Genomic DNA, 17,066 nt, shown 5'->3' on the forward strand with positions numbered 1-17,066 from the left:
CTTTGTTTCTAATCACCTGGTCAAGTTATCTAAATTAGGACAAAGTTACTGTTCTATTCAGAAAAAAATATTGCATGGCAAGGCAAGTTTTTTTTGTATATCCCGTTTTTACAAACAGTTTACAAGAAGGGCACTGAAATCCTAATTCATGCATTTCTTTCATATCCACCTTTTTCCGAACGTCAAAAACGTAAGCCGGTTTTGCTCTTCCGGTGGAATTTTATATTTACGTTTCCATGGTTTCGGTAGTCGCGGTAAATGCATGGATTTGAAAATCTGTAATACGCATGGATCATCAAACCGGCTTTTAACAATGGATATCACACAAATTGACATCCGTGTTAAAAGCCAGCGTTAATAGATCCATGCGTTTACCGCAACTATGACAATGACTGAAAACCATGGAAACGTAAACGTACAATTCCACCAAACCGGCAAAACTGGCTTCTGGTTTTGACCGTAGATGACGTTCGGAAACTTGTGAATAGACTTGATCACTCTAATATTTTGTTTTCTGGCCTGCCACATGCTCAGATTAGAACTCTTGAATAGTAACCAAGACCACTTTATATCAGATTAGACTTTAAAGGGGACATATGGAAGTATCACTTTTTGAAGGCTCTTTAACATATATCTGGGTGTTTGTCTTGCCTTCTGGCCTCCAAAATGCGAAAATTGACCAAAAAAATCTGTAATGTGCAATCCACATGGTTTTACGAGCTGTCAGTTGTCTTCCAGTGATGTAACTGGGATTTGAATTTGCATAATCCCACTCCTACCTGGTACCAGTAGAAGGGGCGGGGCAAGCAGTGGTTCATTTGCATTTAAAGGGACAGGCACTGAAACCAGCCGTTCTGAACAGGGCTGTTTTGAGAGGATGAAAAGAGCTGAGATGTTTGATCCTTGGAGTATTTTGACCAAAGCATGTCACAGACATGTCTTTAAGACACCTGGGAACTATTTTAAATTGTGGAAAGGGGGCAGAATATGTCTCCTTTTAGATGCTTTTGATGGCAGGACAAGGCAAGTTTATTTACAAAACAGTCATCATAGCAACATCCTCTGCCCTTAGACCCTCACATCAACCGAGGAAAAAACCCCAAGAGGAGGAATTCCTCACCCAGGACGGGCAGACGGGCAATAGATGTTGTACACAGTTGTAAAACAGTTTACAACATGGAATATGGAATAATGGAGATTGTTCAGTCAAGAAGAGCTGATGAAGGTAGCTTCTGGTGAGCAGGCTGGGCCATATCTACAAATGAATTATGACATACAGGGAGAGCAGGGAGAGCAGGCCAGTTTAATAGGAGCACTGGATGAGAGGCTGGTTCATGAGCAGGGGGGGCCGGCTGGGGGAGAATTTAATATATTCAATCAAAGGACATGATATCGATCACGCTGCTCTGAGAGAAATATTACGCACATATGAGCTAAGACAGCAGAATAAAACCACTTGTTGAAGTCACTAGTTTCCAGAGTATGAAGCAGGAAGACAGAGCAGCCTGTTCTCCAGCCAGCTGGATGATCCTCCTCTACACGTCTACATGTCTGTTCCTTCGCCACTTTCATCCCAGTAATTCTGTTTACACTGGGTGGCTTCCACACAAACACTCACAACATGAGCTGGATTAGTTAGAGGGTCCCCACACGGAGACAGTGTGTTGCACACGCATGAAAGGCAGCAGCAGAATCACCATCAAACACGACAACCAGTGCACCTGATGATGGAGTGGGCCGGGGTGGGGTGGGGTGGGGGGGCTTTTTGACCAACAAAAGCTTTTTGGCTTACTGTATCTGGATAATTGAATTGAATAAGATTTCCACAGCAGCACCACTCCTACTAATCTCTCTGTTAAATGTCAGATCCGACACATTAATCACACCCACCAGCAAATACACACCACACAGAAACAGCAGAACCTCAGAGCAGCAGAGCAGCAGCACATGTGGCCCCGGCAGCTAATTCCACCCCAGCCCACACAGACATCCTCCTGGATGCTGAAGAGGCTTCGACAAAGAACTGAGGACGCACACATTAATAAAAGGCTCCTGATGCACCGAACATAACAGAAAACGTACTGTAAGTACAGAAAGCTTTGAGAGACCTTTACTCTCTGACTTACTAAGAAACATGTCCAGAAATCCACCGTGGACATGGAAACACCATCTTCTCTTACCCTCTCGATCAATATCATTATTTTTAGAGCATAAACTAACGGTGAGAATCGCCGAGCACTGAGGTGGCAGAAGAGGAAAGTCAAGATGCATCTTCAGAGGCCAGCTGCTTTCTTGCCAGTGTCGGGAAAATTGAAAATTGCAGTTTCTGTTTCTTTCTGCTTTCAAGAAAAATGCAGATATGAATCTTTTCTGTGAGTAAAAGATCACTGTAAAATCTGGAGCTGTTTACTGATCTTACTGTAGCCTGCCCCTAACCAGAGCCTCAGGCGCGGAAATGATCACTGGTTAGTTGAGCTGTCACAATCATGAAACTTTAGTTGCCAACAAATAATTGCAACTTTTTTAATTGTCTTTTTCTGATCATTTTATACCACTTTTATAGTATAAGCCTAAACATAGTTTAAAGGGATATTTCAACATTTGGGAAAATCTGCCCTTTGCCATAATCCCTATAGTCTTAGCAGTAGGTTTGTTACCTTCAATTGTCGGTGCAAGCTGTTTTTAGATTGGTGGGGCAGAGACGTGAGCTGCTCAGCTAACGCTACGGAGACATATGGTATTTCCAGGTTTCCATCATCAAATTCATCAAATACACAATCCAACAACTCCAAAACGCTCTTGTGAACAAGTTGAGACCTGCACATTCACCAAGCCATCAGGCTTTGCAACTAATGCATGATAGATGCTCATCAAAATGCAATCGTCGATTATTAGAAATGAAGTGCCTTGAGATGAACAGTTTGTGCCGCTTTAATCATGTGCAACCATAGTAGAAGAAGGGAGTGCAACATGATGATGTCATTAAAAGAGGACGAGTCAAACCTCAAACGGTGGAAAATGACAATGAAAACAGTGATGAAATATGACATTTCTGTTAGTTTCATCCAGCTGATTATACAGATGAATAGAAATGTGCAAACTAATTGTGATCTGGCAATTATGTTATAATTGTGACAGGCCTCCTGGTTAGACGGGTTTAGATGGTCAAAGCTGGACAAAGACAGGAGGCATAAAAGCTCAAAGAATATGGTCATGTCATACAAAACAAAAACAGAACACAACAAAAAAAAAAGCTTATTCAGCCTGTTAGCATCAGTGTTGAACTGCTTTTACAGTTTACAGTGCTTTTTTTACCAACTGCAACTATGACACATTCTTCATTAACTTACAGAATTTTCCTCAACATACAGTTTATTGTATAGTTCTCTCCATATGCAGAAACAGGATACAAGCAAACAAAATGTTTTTTCTTCCATGTGATATGCATCTGATCAAACAAGTACAAAGGCCCATGACTAAAGGCTCATGGATATTGTAGTAGTTCACATCAAAATGACACAGCTTCATTTCTCAAAGATGAAACAAAGCCGGTGGCAACAACATGAACTTTTGGAACTCTACAGTTGACACTACCAACGTTCCTGTGAAGCAGTTTTTGATAAATACAGTGTGTGTGATGATTTTAAAACAACAACTGAATCAGTATCACACTGCCTCCAGTGCAGCACATAGTGTTCAGTCAGTCTTATTCCAAAATGTGCTTTCAGCAACACGTACTACAGCATAATCATTTCCCACTCTGCAACTTCAAACAAGCACACACAATCCTACACAACATGTCAGAACACAAGCAGCACACTGCAGCATGAGAACTACAGTAGTGGCTTTTATAGATCCACTGCTTTAAAGCCACAGGGAATAGAACCGCTTCAGATGCTGAATGTGCTCCAAAGATTAGTGAGGACTATAGTATTTAGTCAGACTGCCTGCATGTCCAGATGTTGCCACCCTGACCATCACAGCATGGTCCCAGCTTCACAGCCCCCTCCGTTCACTGGTTCAACCTTCAGTCACTGGCTGAGCAGGTGGGCCTACACTTCAGCCTGCATGGCCAAAAGCATTAAGAGAAGTGGTGAAACACTTACTTTAGTTTTTTGGGTTTTTTTTTAGCTAAATTAATTTGAACAAGAAATAAATGTCAACACCCAGAAAGTTCAGTAAGTGTCCAGAGACTCAGTCCAGCAGAGTCTCCCAGCAGAGTTACCAGACAGCAGATAAAGTGATAGTTCTGTTTTTTTGAAGTGGGGTTCTATGAAGTGCAAATGGCCATTAAAGGGACAACGAGGAGTTTCTATTTGGTTATAAAAAAAAGTCTCACGTTAATGTGGATGAATCTACACTACCCACACTTGTTAATGGGCCCATTTTCGATAAATATATCGTTTTGTCTCTATCGTTATTTTGTTATTTTAATTAATGGTGGAAATGCTGGGCGAGCCGACCAGCATTTCCTTACTTTCAGTTTCGCGGACGCTCATGAGAATAACGCCGCCGTATAGGTGGTTTTCAGATGACGTCACGCGGAACGTCACGACTGCAGATGGAGGGCAGGAAGTGTTTTGTTGTTGTTACTTGAGAGTTCCTAAGGTAGTAAGACATAAAGGACTCAAATTTCAACAACTGACCGTAAAACGGTGTGTGGGAGGGACGGAAGTGACCATAGTAAACAAACGGTGTCCTAGCCTGTTCTACAGTAAAAATGGCACATAGAAAGAGGAGTAAAGCAATATATTAAGCGGCAATATATATTTAAGCATCAACGATATTCAGCCAAACCCAAAGAGTTTGAAACAACGTTCAAAACACACACAGCCAGTGTCACAACTAAGCATATAAAGCCCGCTAGCTTAATGCTAACGTATATGTAAAACACCATAGACGGGCTAACAGAAATTAGCATGCAGTTTACAGCCAGTAAAACTGCTAAAAACTGTTTTAATTGTGGCTTTAGCGCTGTTAACACGTCACCGTTTAATCCAGAGTCTGTGGTCAGTTTATAACGCTGGGGAATTTGCTCCGATGTCTGTTTTGGGAGAAGTGCAGAGTCTGTGTGAGCCCCGACCGGGGACCAGGGCAGCGGCTGTCACAGCAGCAGCAGCCGCTCTACCGAGCTGATCTGCCGGGGCCGACCGTCCTCCTCCCGGAGGAGGAAACAAGCCAAGTAACGTATCCGCATGCTTTTAGAGGTTTACCGCTGAGATTAATGCTGGCATTAGTTTGTTTGAATGAAAAGTGAGCAGGGCTGCTCCTGGGCTAAGGACTGAAACCACATTTACGTAAATGAATAAATGTTTTACAATGAACCGATCAGTCTAATACATTTTATTTTGTTAAATCGACATGGTTACTGTACATGGCAAATATTATTACCACTTTATGACTTAAAATTACTCGGTATTTCTATGGGAGTCCTATGGCAGTGTCGCCACTCTGTTATATCAATCGCTCTGGTCGAGGCGGTGTGTTTCACTGCTTCCTTTCTCCCGATTTAAGGTTGTATGGATCGTATCCGATATATTTCTCTAATTTTTGGTGATACCTGCTACGTGCAGGCTCGACCAAAAGCTTCGGAGTACTCGCTTTCCATTATTTTCAGGCACCGCTCTCCACTTCCTGCCCTCCATCTGACATCGCCCCGCCCCCTTCGCGTCATCATAACCACGTGACTGAAAACAAGCTATTGCCGTTTATGGTCGGGACTACGACGGTAAATGAACCTCTTTGAACCTCTGACTTTAATTATTGATGAAAGAAAACATGAGTCCGTCTTGCGCCGGTCGAAGAATTTCACGGTGCGCGCGGAGGCTCATAAATGTATTGTGAAAACGCTTCGCTTTTCCAAAACTCCTCGTTGTCCCTTTAAGTTTAATATCTGCAGTAGGTCTCTGCCCCTCCTCCCTCCACTGAGAAACACCGGCGCATCGCAGAGCGCTGTAAAGTCTTGTGGAGCTTCTTTCCAGTGGTAGACGAGCCACAAATCTCAACCCAGCCGTCCAGATCCACTGACAGACACACATTTCTTTGGATGTTGCAGAGCTTTTCTTTTCTCTTTTGATGCTAGTGAGAGCTCAGACACTTGCAGCTCTTTGTCCAGTGCTAGACTTTTTTACATTGAGGTAGAAATTCACTTCTGAGTTTTCTGGAAAGTGCCAAGTTAATGTGGAAAAACTAAGATGTAAGCTATCCAGCAACATCAAGACTCTCCCTCTAAGGGCCATTTAAGATGTGATTGAATGCCTGATGAAGAGCCTTTGACAACCCCAGCGCTATTTAAAAGTGAAATTATTTTCAGTTTGGGGCAGCGGGCACCTTTCCATGCTGACAACCAGGAAGATAATAACAGTCAGGAAATAGGCTTCACCTGAAAAACTATGTCAAAAACATACTTCAACTGTCAGTTGACTTAATTTCCTATTAGCTGTCATAGGCCAGTGCATTAATGTAGCCCTGGAACCAAGGCCACCTTGGCTGATCTAATGAATATGGTGATGAAATGATATATGAACAGTTCCTGCTACAGAGACACTTTTCCAAATATAAAACACTGCATGGCACAACGGTGAGTCACTATCTTTGTGATTTTCACACAATTCTTAACATGTTTAGCAGAAATAAAACATCTCAAATAAAAATATCCTTGAAACTTTCACAAGCAACCTTGGGATTATTCTCTGAGCAGTGATTTTACCAAAGTTGGTTCTCATGTAAGGTATATAGTCAGTAAGTACAAGTTCTTACACACAGACATAAAGATTGATTAATTGTCACTGAATCTCACTCTCAAACTTAGCCACACTGTGCAATATTAATTTTGAAGCCTGTCAGATACAACAAATACTTCATGAATCAACACCAATTTTCTGTTGCGTACAGTAGCATAAAGAGAAATGAAAACATGGAATTCTTTATCACTGCTACTGACTAAATTGACACAGAAATCAATAAGCAAAGCAAATAAAGAAACACCTTGGAACATCATATTTGTTTGATACTGTATGCACACACACTGCACAGGCTTAGGAGTATTTTGATCGGATTTTCATGGCCTGATAACCTCATTACTCTACACTGAAATGTTTCATGTATGTTTTTTGCTTTAGAATAATGATCTATGTGTAGGCTACTGTTAAGTTTAAAGGGACAACGAGGAGTTTGTATTTGGTTATAAAAAAAAGTCTCATATTAATTTGGATGAATCTACGTTACCCACACTTGTTAATGGGTCCATTTTCCATAAATATAGAGTTTATATATAAAATATAGAGTTATTTTTTTATTGTTGTTTTCATTATTATTATTTAGTGGTCGACTCGCCCAACATTTCCAATTTTCAGTTTCACAGACGCTGGGAATAACACAGCGGAATCGCCATTTATGGTCAGAACTACGACGATACCTGATCGTCTTCGAACCTCCGACTTTCGTTCTTGATCAATGAAAACATTCTTGGCAAATGTTTTTTTGCCCTTTGTCCTTCTTGCCCGGCACAAGACGGACCAAGACTCCAAGTATTTCACTGTGCGCGTGGAAGCTCATGGGAAATGTAGTGTGAAAACACTTTGCTTTCCAAAACTCCTCGTTGTCCCTTTAAGAAGGTTTTTGTTTTTTTGCTTTGTCTTTCTTTATTTCTTGTTTTTAAATTGGTGTTTTAAATGTATTGCTTTCATGTGGACCCAATTAAGACCAGCAGTGCTTTAAGGGCACAGCAAATGGGGATCCTTACAATAAACAATATGTTCTGAATCATCTCACACCAGAACAGTACTTACTTTGTGATATTAACATATGGCATGTTCTGATTGTTATCAGTGTCTTTCTCTACATTAAGGGAAACATCATGCTTTCATTTTCTGTGTCATCTTAAATCCTTGAATTAGGTTTTTACGTTAGTGTATATTAGTTTTCTTACAGGATGTAGCCCACAGAGCTGCAGAGCACCTTTAACTGAAAAGAGCATTTTCAGTTTGGAATGCTTTACCCGTCCACATCAGAGCAGCTGGAACTCTGGGGCATTTTAAATCACTTTTAAAGACCCACCTCTTCTCACTGGCCTTCAACTCACCCTGACCTGTTATTTTCATCTTTAAGTATAGCTTTTATTTGTTTTACCTTATCTTAGTACAGTAATTGTTCTTATTGTTAATGTTGATGATTTATGCTGTTCTATATTGCTAGCAACAACTAAGGTTGCTTTTTAAATGTGCTATATAAATAAATTTTGAGTTGAGTTAACTGTGTGAGTCAGTGCAGCTAAAGCACAAATCCAAGTTTTTTTATTGTGTGCTCCACTTGCTCTCCTCTAGAGAGGGATGTCAGGAAACTGTATCGCAGTGCTGCAATGAGGCGGCTGAGCAGCACAGCGTACTTGTGCCTCTACTCTGTTACCTGCCATACTCACAGACCCCTGGGACACGAGCGAGAGGAGCTCTGCGTGATGTGACCCATATTCGCTTACAGCAGAGAGAGCGAGGGGTTGAGAGGGTGGAGCAGCAGAGCGATAGGTGGAGGCACAGAGAGAGACGTTTACAGGAGCCTTTTGTGTATGTGTTCCATGTGTTCTATCCATCGTACAAAACCATCCATTCATCTAGCACAATGGAACCCCAAAATTAAGACATTACATTTGGAGCAATAAATATATTTTGTAGAAAACATAACCCAGAGCGATAGATATAACAGAGTGGCGACAGCCTTTGATGTCGCCGCCAGCGCGGTCACGTGGTTCATGTAGCTCCCAATAGTTCCAAACGAGGCTGCCGCTGCCATGTTCTTCTATGGGGCAGACAGCACTGAGCTTGCTTTTGGACGGTAAATATTAAAAAATAAACCGTACAAAGGTATATTTACAACTGTTACTGAATTACTGTATGTACATCAATGTCAGTTTTCAAACAAAAGGCAAAATCTTCTTGCTTCAAGGTTTTATTTGTCACTCTAAAGTGAAGATTAGCCTGCCCTACAGTAAAAATGGCATAAGAAGAGGAGTAAAGCAATATATTAAGCGGGAATATATATATTTAAGCATAAAAGATGTTCAATCAAACCCACACAGTTTGAAACAACGTTCAAAACACACACACAGCCAGTATCACAACTAAATATAAAGCCCGCTAGCTTAATGCTAACGTATAATGCAAAACCTCATAGACGGGCTAACAGAAATTAGCATCGATATCGCCATTTTGCGGCAACCGCGCCACAGCAGTAAAGCTGCCAAAACCTGGCTTTAGCGCTGTCAACACGTCACAGTTTTAATATTTTGTTCATGCAAGAAAGTCACCGTTTAATCCGGAGTCTGTGGTCAGTTCATAACGTTTGTTAGGAACTTGCACCGATGTCTGTTCTGGGAGAAGTGCAGAGTCTGTGTGAGCCCAGACCGGGGACCAGGGGAGGCGGCTGTCACAGCAGCAGCAGCCGCTCTACTGAGCTGATCTGCCGGGGCCGACCGTCCGTCCTCCCGTCGGAGAAAACGAGCCAAGTAACGTATCCGCATGCTTTTAGAGGTTTACCGCTGGCTTGTTAAATTATTTTGAAGAGATTAATGTTGGTCTAATTGATGAAATTTAACAACTGTAGCAGTGGCATTAGTTTGTTTGAATGAAAAGTGAGCAGGGCTTCTGGGCTACGGACTGAAATCACCACAGTTACGTAAATAAATAAATGTTTTTCAATGAAACGATCAGTCTAATAATTTTTATTTTGTTAAGTCAACATGGTTACTGTACTTGGGAAAGATTATTACCACTTTATAACTTAAAATTGGTCGGTATTTCGTCAACGTAGCTCAGTAGTTTCTTGCTGTGCAGCCATAGAAACAGACGTGGTCCAGCGCCGCGGGAGGAATGTTTGGAACTATTGAGGGCTCCATAACCCGGAAGTCGGCCCGCCATTTTTTACAACGGAGTCCTATGGGAGTGTCGCCACTCTGTTATATCTATCGCTCTGACATAACCTAGGCTACCATTGTCCCAGCTACAGTGTAGCCATAGTTGTCCTGACTAAAGTGTCTGTCAGTCAGACTGAAATATTTCATTAGTTACTGAATGTGCACCTTTGTTGTCATATGAGGATGAATTCTACTTTGACCTTGACTCCACTGATCCCTTCACTTTTCTTTTTGTGAAGTTAAGCTTTTAGAATGAAATGTTTCCTCTGTTAGTAGGAATGCACATTGCACAATAACCTTTTTTTCCACCAATACTGATAACTTCCTGCCCCTCATAACCGCTAACATTTTTAATAGTTTATATCCACAGCCGTCCCCAACAACGGGAGCCTAGAGTAAATGCTGTAATGAGTAGGAGGGCCGCCGTCATGAGCTGAGACGTGGGTGCTAGCGGCGGATGCTAGCTGCTCGAGCATCGCTAGCCTCGCTTGTTGCATCCGTGACAGGTGGTGGAGCTAGCAGCCCCTCTACTGTACTCATGATGCACAGAACTTCACCTTAGCGCTGTCATTGGCTGGAGAGAAAACATGACTCTCCACCCTGAAGCGTAGGGGGGAGGGGGCTCTGCAGACACAGTCACCACCACACAGGACTAGAAGCCCACAGGTGATGATTAAGCCGGATTTCATTTGTATAAGTCTAGCGTTTATTTTTGGGCAAAAACCTCTAGTAATTGGCAAAAAAAATTAATAATCGGACTGAGTGTGAATTTTTTACAATATCAGGCGGATAGGCCTGATATTGTAAATCGGTACTGAAAGTTATTGTGTGTCCTAGTTGTTAGATGGATTGTCAAGAATTTGTTTCATATCCCTCTCAGGATGAACTGGTATGACTCATCATCATCTTTTTTATTAGTTCAGGAGCTTTTCTCCTATAAGCATCCAAACACACTAAACTAAAAAGGCTATGACAGTATCAGCCAATTTAGATGTTTGTCCTTTTTTATTGATCTTATCCATCTATTTATTTGTTTCTAATTTAAGTATAACTATTATTATTATTATTATTATTTATTTTAGCTATTCTTTTATTCATTTATTTACTTTAGATTAGATTAGATAAACGTTATTGTCCCCAAAAGGGGAAATTTGTCTTGGGCAAAAGTGCGCATAGAGCCGTAAAGCAACAATACAATAAGTACAGTGACAGACAAACGAGCAATAAACGTAAGCGCAGTGACAGACATACAAGCAATAGACATAAGTACAGTGGCAGACATACGGGCAATAGACATAAGTACAGTGGCAGACATGCGGGCAATAGACATAAGTACAGTGGCAGACATGCGGGCAATAGACATACAGACAAAGCAGCATTGCACAGCATCAGAACCATAGCAGTCAGCATTATTGGTTCTACAAGAGAGGTGTAAAGTAAAAAAGGACAGACTTGTTTGTTTATTTATCCTTTTTCTCTCTTCCTTTCAACCCATATTTTTTTGCATTTTCTTTTGTTTGTTTTTTTTTACTTTTCAACATTATGTGTCCATCTGTTAGGGCTATAGGTGCTGGAGGAAGGGGGGTGGGGGGTAAACAAAATTATCATCAGCATGTCAATGTTGGCATTGTGAACATGTTGACATTAGATTTAGCTGAAAGCACCACTGCCGGCTCACAGAGCTGCTAGCATGGCTGCAAACTGTCTGTCCCGCTATGAAGTTATTGGCAGCAGTCCCCTACACAAACAGACGTTGGGCTCTGCCTCCCTCAGCAGGTTAACCAGGTGCCTGGACATTTCTATTATATCCCCACAGCTACACTGTAAGGAACATTTTTATGACCGTGCTCAGGGCAGCTCAGAAGCACTGGGCACAGATGAGGGAAACATACAGTGTTTGTGCCCTGAGAGTGGTTCTTCAACTTCAAACACATGCAAACAGACGGAATGTAACCAGATTCAGAAAATGTGTGTATAAGACATTTCTATATTGTTGCGTTTATGTGCAGCCTATGTGTGGTCAAATTGATGATGTTCCATCACTTTGCTGATGTTTTTGTGTGTGTTCTCTTACTATAGCGCATTAAGCCACCATAGAAAAGCTCTACATTGAAGCCTAATCAACAAGGGAACACACGAGAAAAGGAAGAACATCTGTCGGGTCAGTTATGAGACACTAATGGTAAGAGCTGCAGCCGATTAGATCGCTGTAAATTAATTACATTTGGGTTTTGGTCATGTTATCATGTGTTCATCGCCAGTTAAGCACCACCACTTTAGTTTTCTTCTTCCATCCAACTTGGACTGTCCTATTGTTTCTAGAGAATAAATCTTGCGATCTGAAAAGCTGAAAGCCTGGGGCACTGTTGTTTGTTTATTGTTCACACGAGTCCATTTCCTCCAGCTCTAGGTTTATTCCACATTTTCCCACTGATGGTCATGCATTTCCCACACTATGACGATCACTCATTGGTTAATCAACCAAAACCTTTAAAACCATGATTTTCATCATCACTTAAACTGAGTGCTTTTTGTAGTAAGATGCAAATCCCTGTATCTTGTTCTGTGCAGCATGACTGTGCTATACTTCCAAAACCGAAAGAAAAAAATCCCACATATATCCATTCATTTATCCATCTATATGTATCTATCCATCCATCTATAAGCAAAGACAGAGAGCAGGAGGCAGTGTCAAGACAGGAGGGGAGGGAGTGGAAAGGGCTAAGTGAGAGGGGGAGAAGAGGAATAAATCCTCACTGCTGCAGTATTAATTCTTAATTGGAATGAGATGCTGTTCTTCAGCATCGTGATTCTGCTTCACTTAGCTTACATGAAGAGACCCAGGGCAGAGGGCTGTGTAGCTGTTTCGGAGCACTCAGCAGAAAATCCGTGTAAAGGAGGAGGAGGAGGAGAAAGCAGCAGCTATACCCTGTCTGAAATAACCCAATTCATCATAAAATGCACACATACACACACCTCCCAGATTTATAGACCCCTATTCCTACTTGGTAAATACATCCCTGTTCTCCAGTTGTGATTGGCCAGAAATCCCTCACTGTGCGCCCGGAAGATGAGTGGACCATCTGGCCTGTTCCTCCCTCCAGAGCATCCTGATTGCAGAGCCTGGAGGTGGACCCGGATAACTGCAGTCTCAAGTTGAATGCCAGCTGTACTTAACAGCAATGGGTGAAAGGTTAAGATTGAAGAGCTAAGCACGCCATTGATTAAATTAAAAAAAAAAAAAAAGGAGGAATGAGGAAATGTTCATTCCAATGCAGGAATTCAGCCAGCATTCACAATAAAAACCACACCTTTATTATTGTATGCAATGTAGTAGATCTACTACTGGTACTACTGAGGATGCAGTACTACTAGAGGCTATTACAGTAGGCTGTTGTTTGACTCAATAGGCTGTAGGAAAGGCGGCTGTTTTCACAAAATGAAAGAAAGCTTTTGTTCTTTACTTGAAAGCTTGCATGGAAAAATCTAGTAGTGGCGCACAAGAACAGCAGGGGGGAAGACTGAGAGGAAGAAGAAGAAAAAAAAGAAAAAGCTCCTCTCAGTTTTGCAACAATTGCACAGACTTGATGATCCCTGTCCTATCTAGTCTCTGACTGTTTCAACTAAAATCAAAGCCGTCGTCAAGCTCATCTGTCGCTTCACCGCTGGTCATTTACTCAAAGTCAAGTCTGACTTCTTATCACTGCTCACCATCTCTGTCACTATTTCTGTAAACTAATGACCCACAGATTTAACATTAAGGGAAAATCATCCGTGTAATGTTGACTTATATAAACACATCTCATTTGAGGAAAATGTGCCCATTATTCTAAAGCATTCACTTTTTAAGGAATAACAAATGAAGGCTACAACTAATTACATAGTGGCTTGTTGATGAGTATAAATTATTGTCAAAGTCCTATTAGCTAATGATACCACATATTCAGGTTAATCTGAGGAATCAACATAAATGAGCTCCTGTGTTTGACTGAAACAATACATGAACAGCCTTCTCCTGTGTGCCCAGTCATAGTGAGGACTACACCTTCCACAGCCCGGAGCTTTAAATACACAGCCTTTACATTGATGTAATAGCCAACACTGTCAAATTATATAACGGCAAAAAAAAAAAAAAAAAAAAAGAAAACCCAAACAGGCTGACTGAAGTATCTCCTGGCAACAGAGGAGAGTGGACAAGCCCAAAGTTGTCTCCCATCAGAGCCCCGTTATGTTTTCAATCAGAGAGCCCGTTCACTTACGTGTACTGCTGTGGGAATGTGAGAGCCGCTGCTCCAGGCCACGATGCGCTGAAAATCAAGATAATCTGGATAGATACCAAGCAGACGATGCTGCAAGACCTTTTGCCTATCGCCATTTTCCATTAAAAAAAATATAGGCTATTCTCGTCGCGAGGTTTCGGTGCGTGAATGAAGTGCTCCGGGACCGTCTCCGGGGGTGTTATAATAATAATAATAAAATAAATAAATAAAAAATAAAAACGAGGAGCTGTGGTTGAGAACCTCCGAGCTCAGTTTCCTCAAGAGTTCATGTCGGTTGCTATTGTCAAGTGGACGCGGAGGAGGCAGGCATTGGCCGTGGAGGCATCGCGGACGGTGGGAGATGCACGAATGCAGCTGCCAAGACACTGCAGAGTCTCTCCTCCTCCTCCTCCTGCTCCCACATACACCAGCAGCACCGCCGCCACGAGCTCACAGGCCGGCGCGTGCACGACAGCTCCCTCTCTCTCTCTCCAGCAGCACCGTGGATCCAGGGCGCGTTCACGCTCACCAGGCAACAGAGGAGCAGTCGGAGTCGGAGAGCCTAGTTTGGCTTTATTTATCTCTGCAGAGCCACGTGGGATTTGTCATCGGCATAAATTTAGTTTTTATTCAACAGAGAGCGGAGGCCAGCCCGGCAGGATGCTGGAGTTAAAGCCCTAAAGGATCAATGACTGCAAAAAAAAAAAAATTACAAAATACATAAATTAATAAATAAAATTGTCTTCTCTCTCTGTGTCACCAACTGGGCCAAACCCCCAAGGGCCCTCACATTTACAACAAGTCACCTGGTTTTGGACATTTAGATGGACAACGAGGAGTTTTGGAAAAGCGAAGCGTTTTCACACTACATTTATGAGCCTCCGCGCGCACCGTAAAATTCTTTGACCGGCGCAAGACAGACTCATGTTTACATTCATCAAGAATTAAAGTCAGAGGTTGGAAGACGATCACATACCGTCGTAGTTCCGACCATAAACAGCGATTCGGCGACGTTATTCTCATGACTCGCCACGAAACTGAAAGTAAAGAAACACTGGTCGGCTCGATCAGCATTTCCGCCACCACTAATAATAACAAAATAACGATAGAGACAAAACGATATATTTATCGAAAATGGGCCCATTAACCGCCCCTTTATGCCGTTCTCTCTCCTCATTGGATAAAGGTTGTAGGATACAAGGAAAGTTTTCTCCTCGGCTTACAGCAGAGCAGAGTGACTGACAGACCCGTGTTTCGGACCAAACACTCTATATAAGTGATAGGAAGATATAACTATTTAAGACTTATATTAACACAAACATTTCGCTTACTTCTGCTTTAAATATTAAACCTATGGCTGTGGTTGTCACACAATTTATTAAATAAATAAATAGCCTAAAGCTTTGACTCATCAGTAGCCCCTGACACATTTCAGATGACCATGAGCGGCGATCAATCACTGAGCAGGCCTGTCGGGCATAGCACAGGCCCGGGAGCTTCAGGGATGGAGGAGCCCCTCTGTCACAGCCGCTGTGTGAAGTTGGCATTGACATTTCTTGATGGAAAGTCAAAGAGGTCAATTAAAAATAGGGAGTTTTTGTGCTCCTGATCTTTTGTGTAATATCCTGGGGGAGCGTCGGTGTGGATGTGTTGCTTGGAGGAGGCTATAGACGAAGGTCAGTCCGTTAGGCTATTTGATCCATTGAAATTGGCACCGCTAGAGTGCACTTGGTATGCAAATCTGTACTACAAATTCATTCTATTAATTATTGAGCATGCAGTGACTTCTCATTGAAAAAGTGTCAAAATAAAGAATTCTCAGAGCAGACTGCATGCATACTAAATACAGCTGTAACAGTCCACATCAATTATGGCTGCATTACACTATGGTATGGCAGTACATTGGAGTAACCTGTGTGAAATGAGTCTGTTACCCTTTTCCCATTTTGCCTGTACATTTCTTTTTTTCCCCTCACTGGATCTGTTATAATAAGAGGTGTCTAAGTCTTTCATGGAGGAGATCAAACATTAGCTGTGAATAAAGATTAGAGCGAGTGCAGGAGTGATGAAGGAGGCAGACAGCATTCAGTTAAATATTTATATCAAATTATAATATCACTGAAATCTATAGGGTTACACCATGATATGACTGTAATACAGAGGCGCAGATGATAATATGATCTTTCTGCTGCTGAGAACACTGATATAAACTGTATTAGCTACACATTTTAGAAGTGAAAACATCCAGCCAAAGAAGATGTTGAATTGAAAACATTTTTTAAAATGTACTATATCAACGGTTGGAAGGAAAAGTAGAAATTTGATTTAAATCTTTCCAAACCCACTGGTTCAAGATAGCGGTCAAGGATGAAGCTTTGTTAACAGCTATATGTAATCATGAGGGCTGGCAAGATGTACAGAATGCTCCTAGATGGGATTTGATCAATAGAAACCTTGTGAACAAACAAACCTGTGTTGAGGAGGATTTATCACAAACATTTTGTCTTACATTCCTAGTCATTAGGAATTCATGTTAAAATTCTACAAAAATCTACACAATGTGAAATATACAATGAGGAAAAACAGGGTCAACAGAATGCACTGACCACTGCATTGTGATCACTGAAGTGCTATCTCTAGCAGACTGCAATTAATACCCACTTAACAGGGAGTCACGTGGCCATTACAAGGGGCTATGACTGTAATTACCAGAAGAGGACTGTTGTAGCAGCATGCACTGCTGGAGAGCACGCTACAGAAACATGGTGTTCAGACCAGATATACGCTATGTTCCTTCATACACTGCAGCATCTGTGAATAACAAACAGCTCTCCCCAGAAAACCACAGAGTGAATACTAGACTGTGAGATACTGAAGACCAACAATGACATGGAGAGTGA

General features: G+C 41.7%; 1 protein-coding gene across 1 annotated transcript in view; it reads right to left on the minus strand.

The window, feature by feature from the left end:
* cacna2d2b (calcium channel, voltage-dependent, alpha 2/delta subunit 2b) overlaps window positions 1-14,425 on the minus strand; it is a 53,408-nt gene extending 38,983 nt beyond the window's left edge. The window contains exon 1 of the mRNA XM_085777334.1: window positions 14,167-14,425. Within this exon, the coding sequence (XP_085633460.1) occupies window positions 14,167-14,282 (116 nt within the window). The 5' untranslated portion in view covers window positions 14,283-14,425. The remainder of the gene's footprint in view (window positions 1-14,166) is intronic.
* Window positions 14,426-17,066: the final 2,641 nt, after the last annotated feature.

This window comes from Trachurus japonicus, chromosome 5 (assembly GCF_045865225.1).
Source record: "Trachurus japonicus isolate A0001 chromosome 5, Traja_1.0".
NCBI lineage: Eukaryota > Metazoa > Chordata > Actinopteri > Carangiformes > Carangidae > Trachurus > Trachurus japonicus.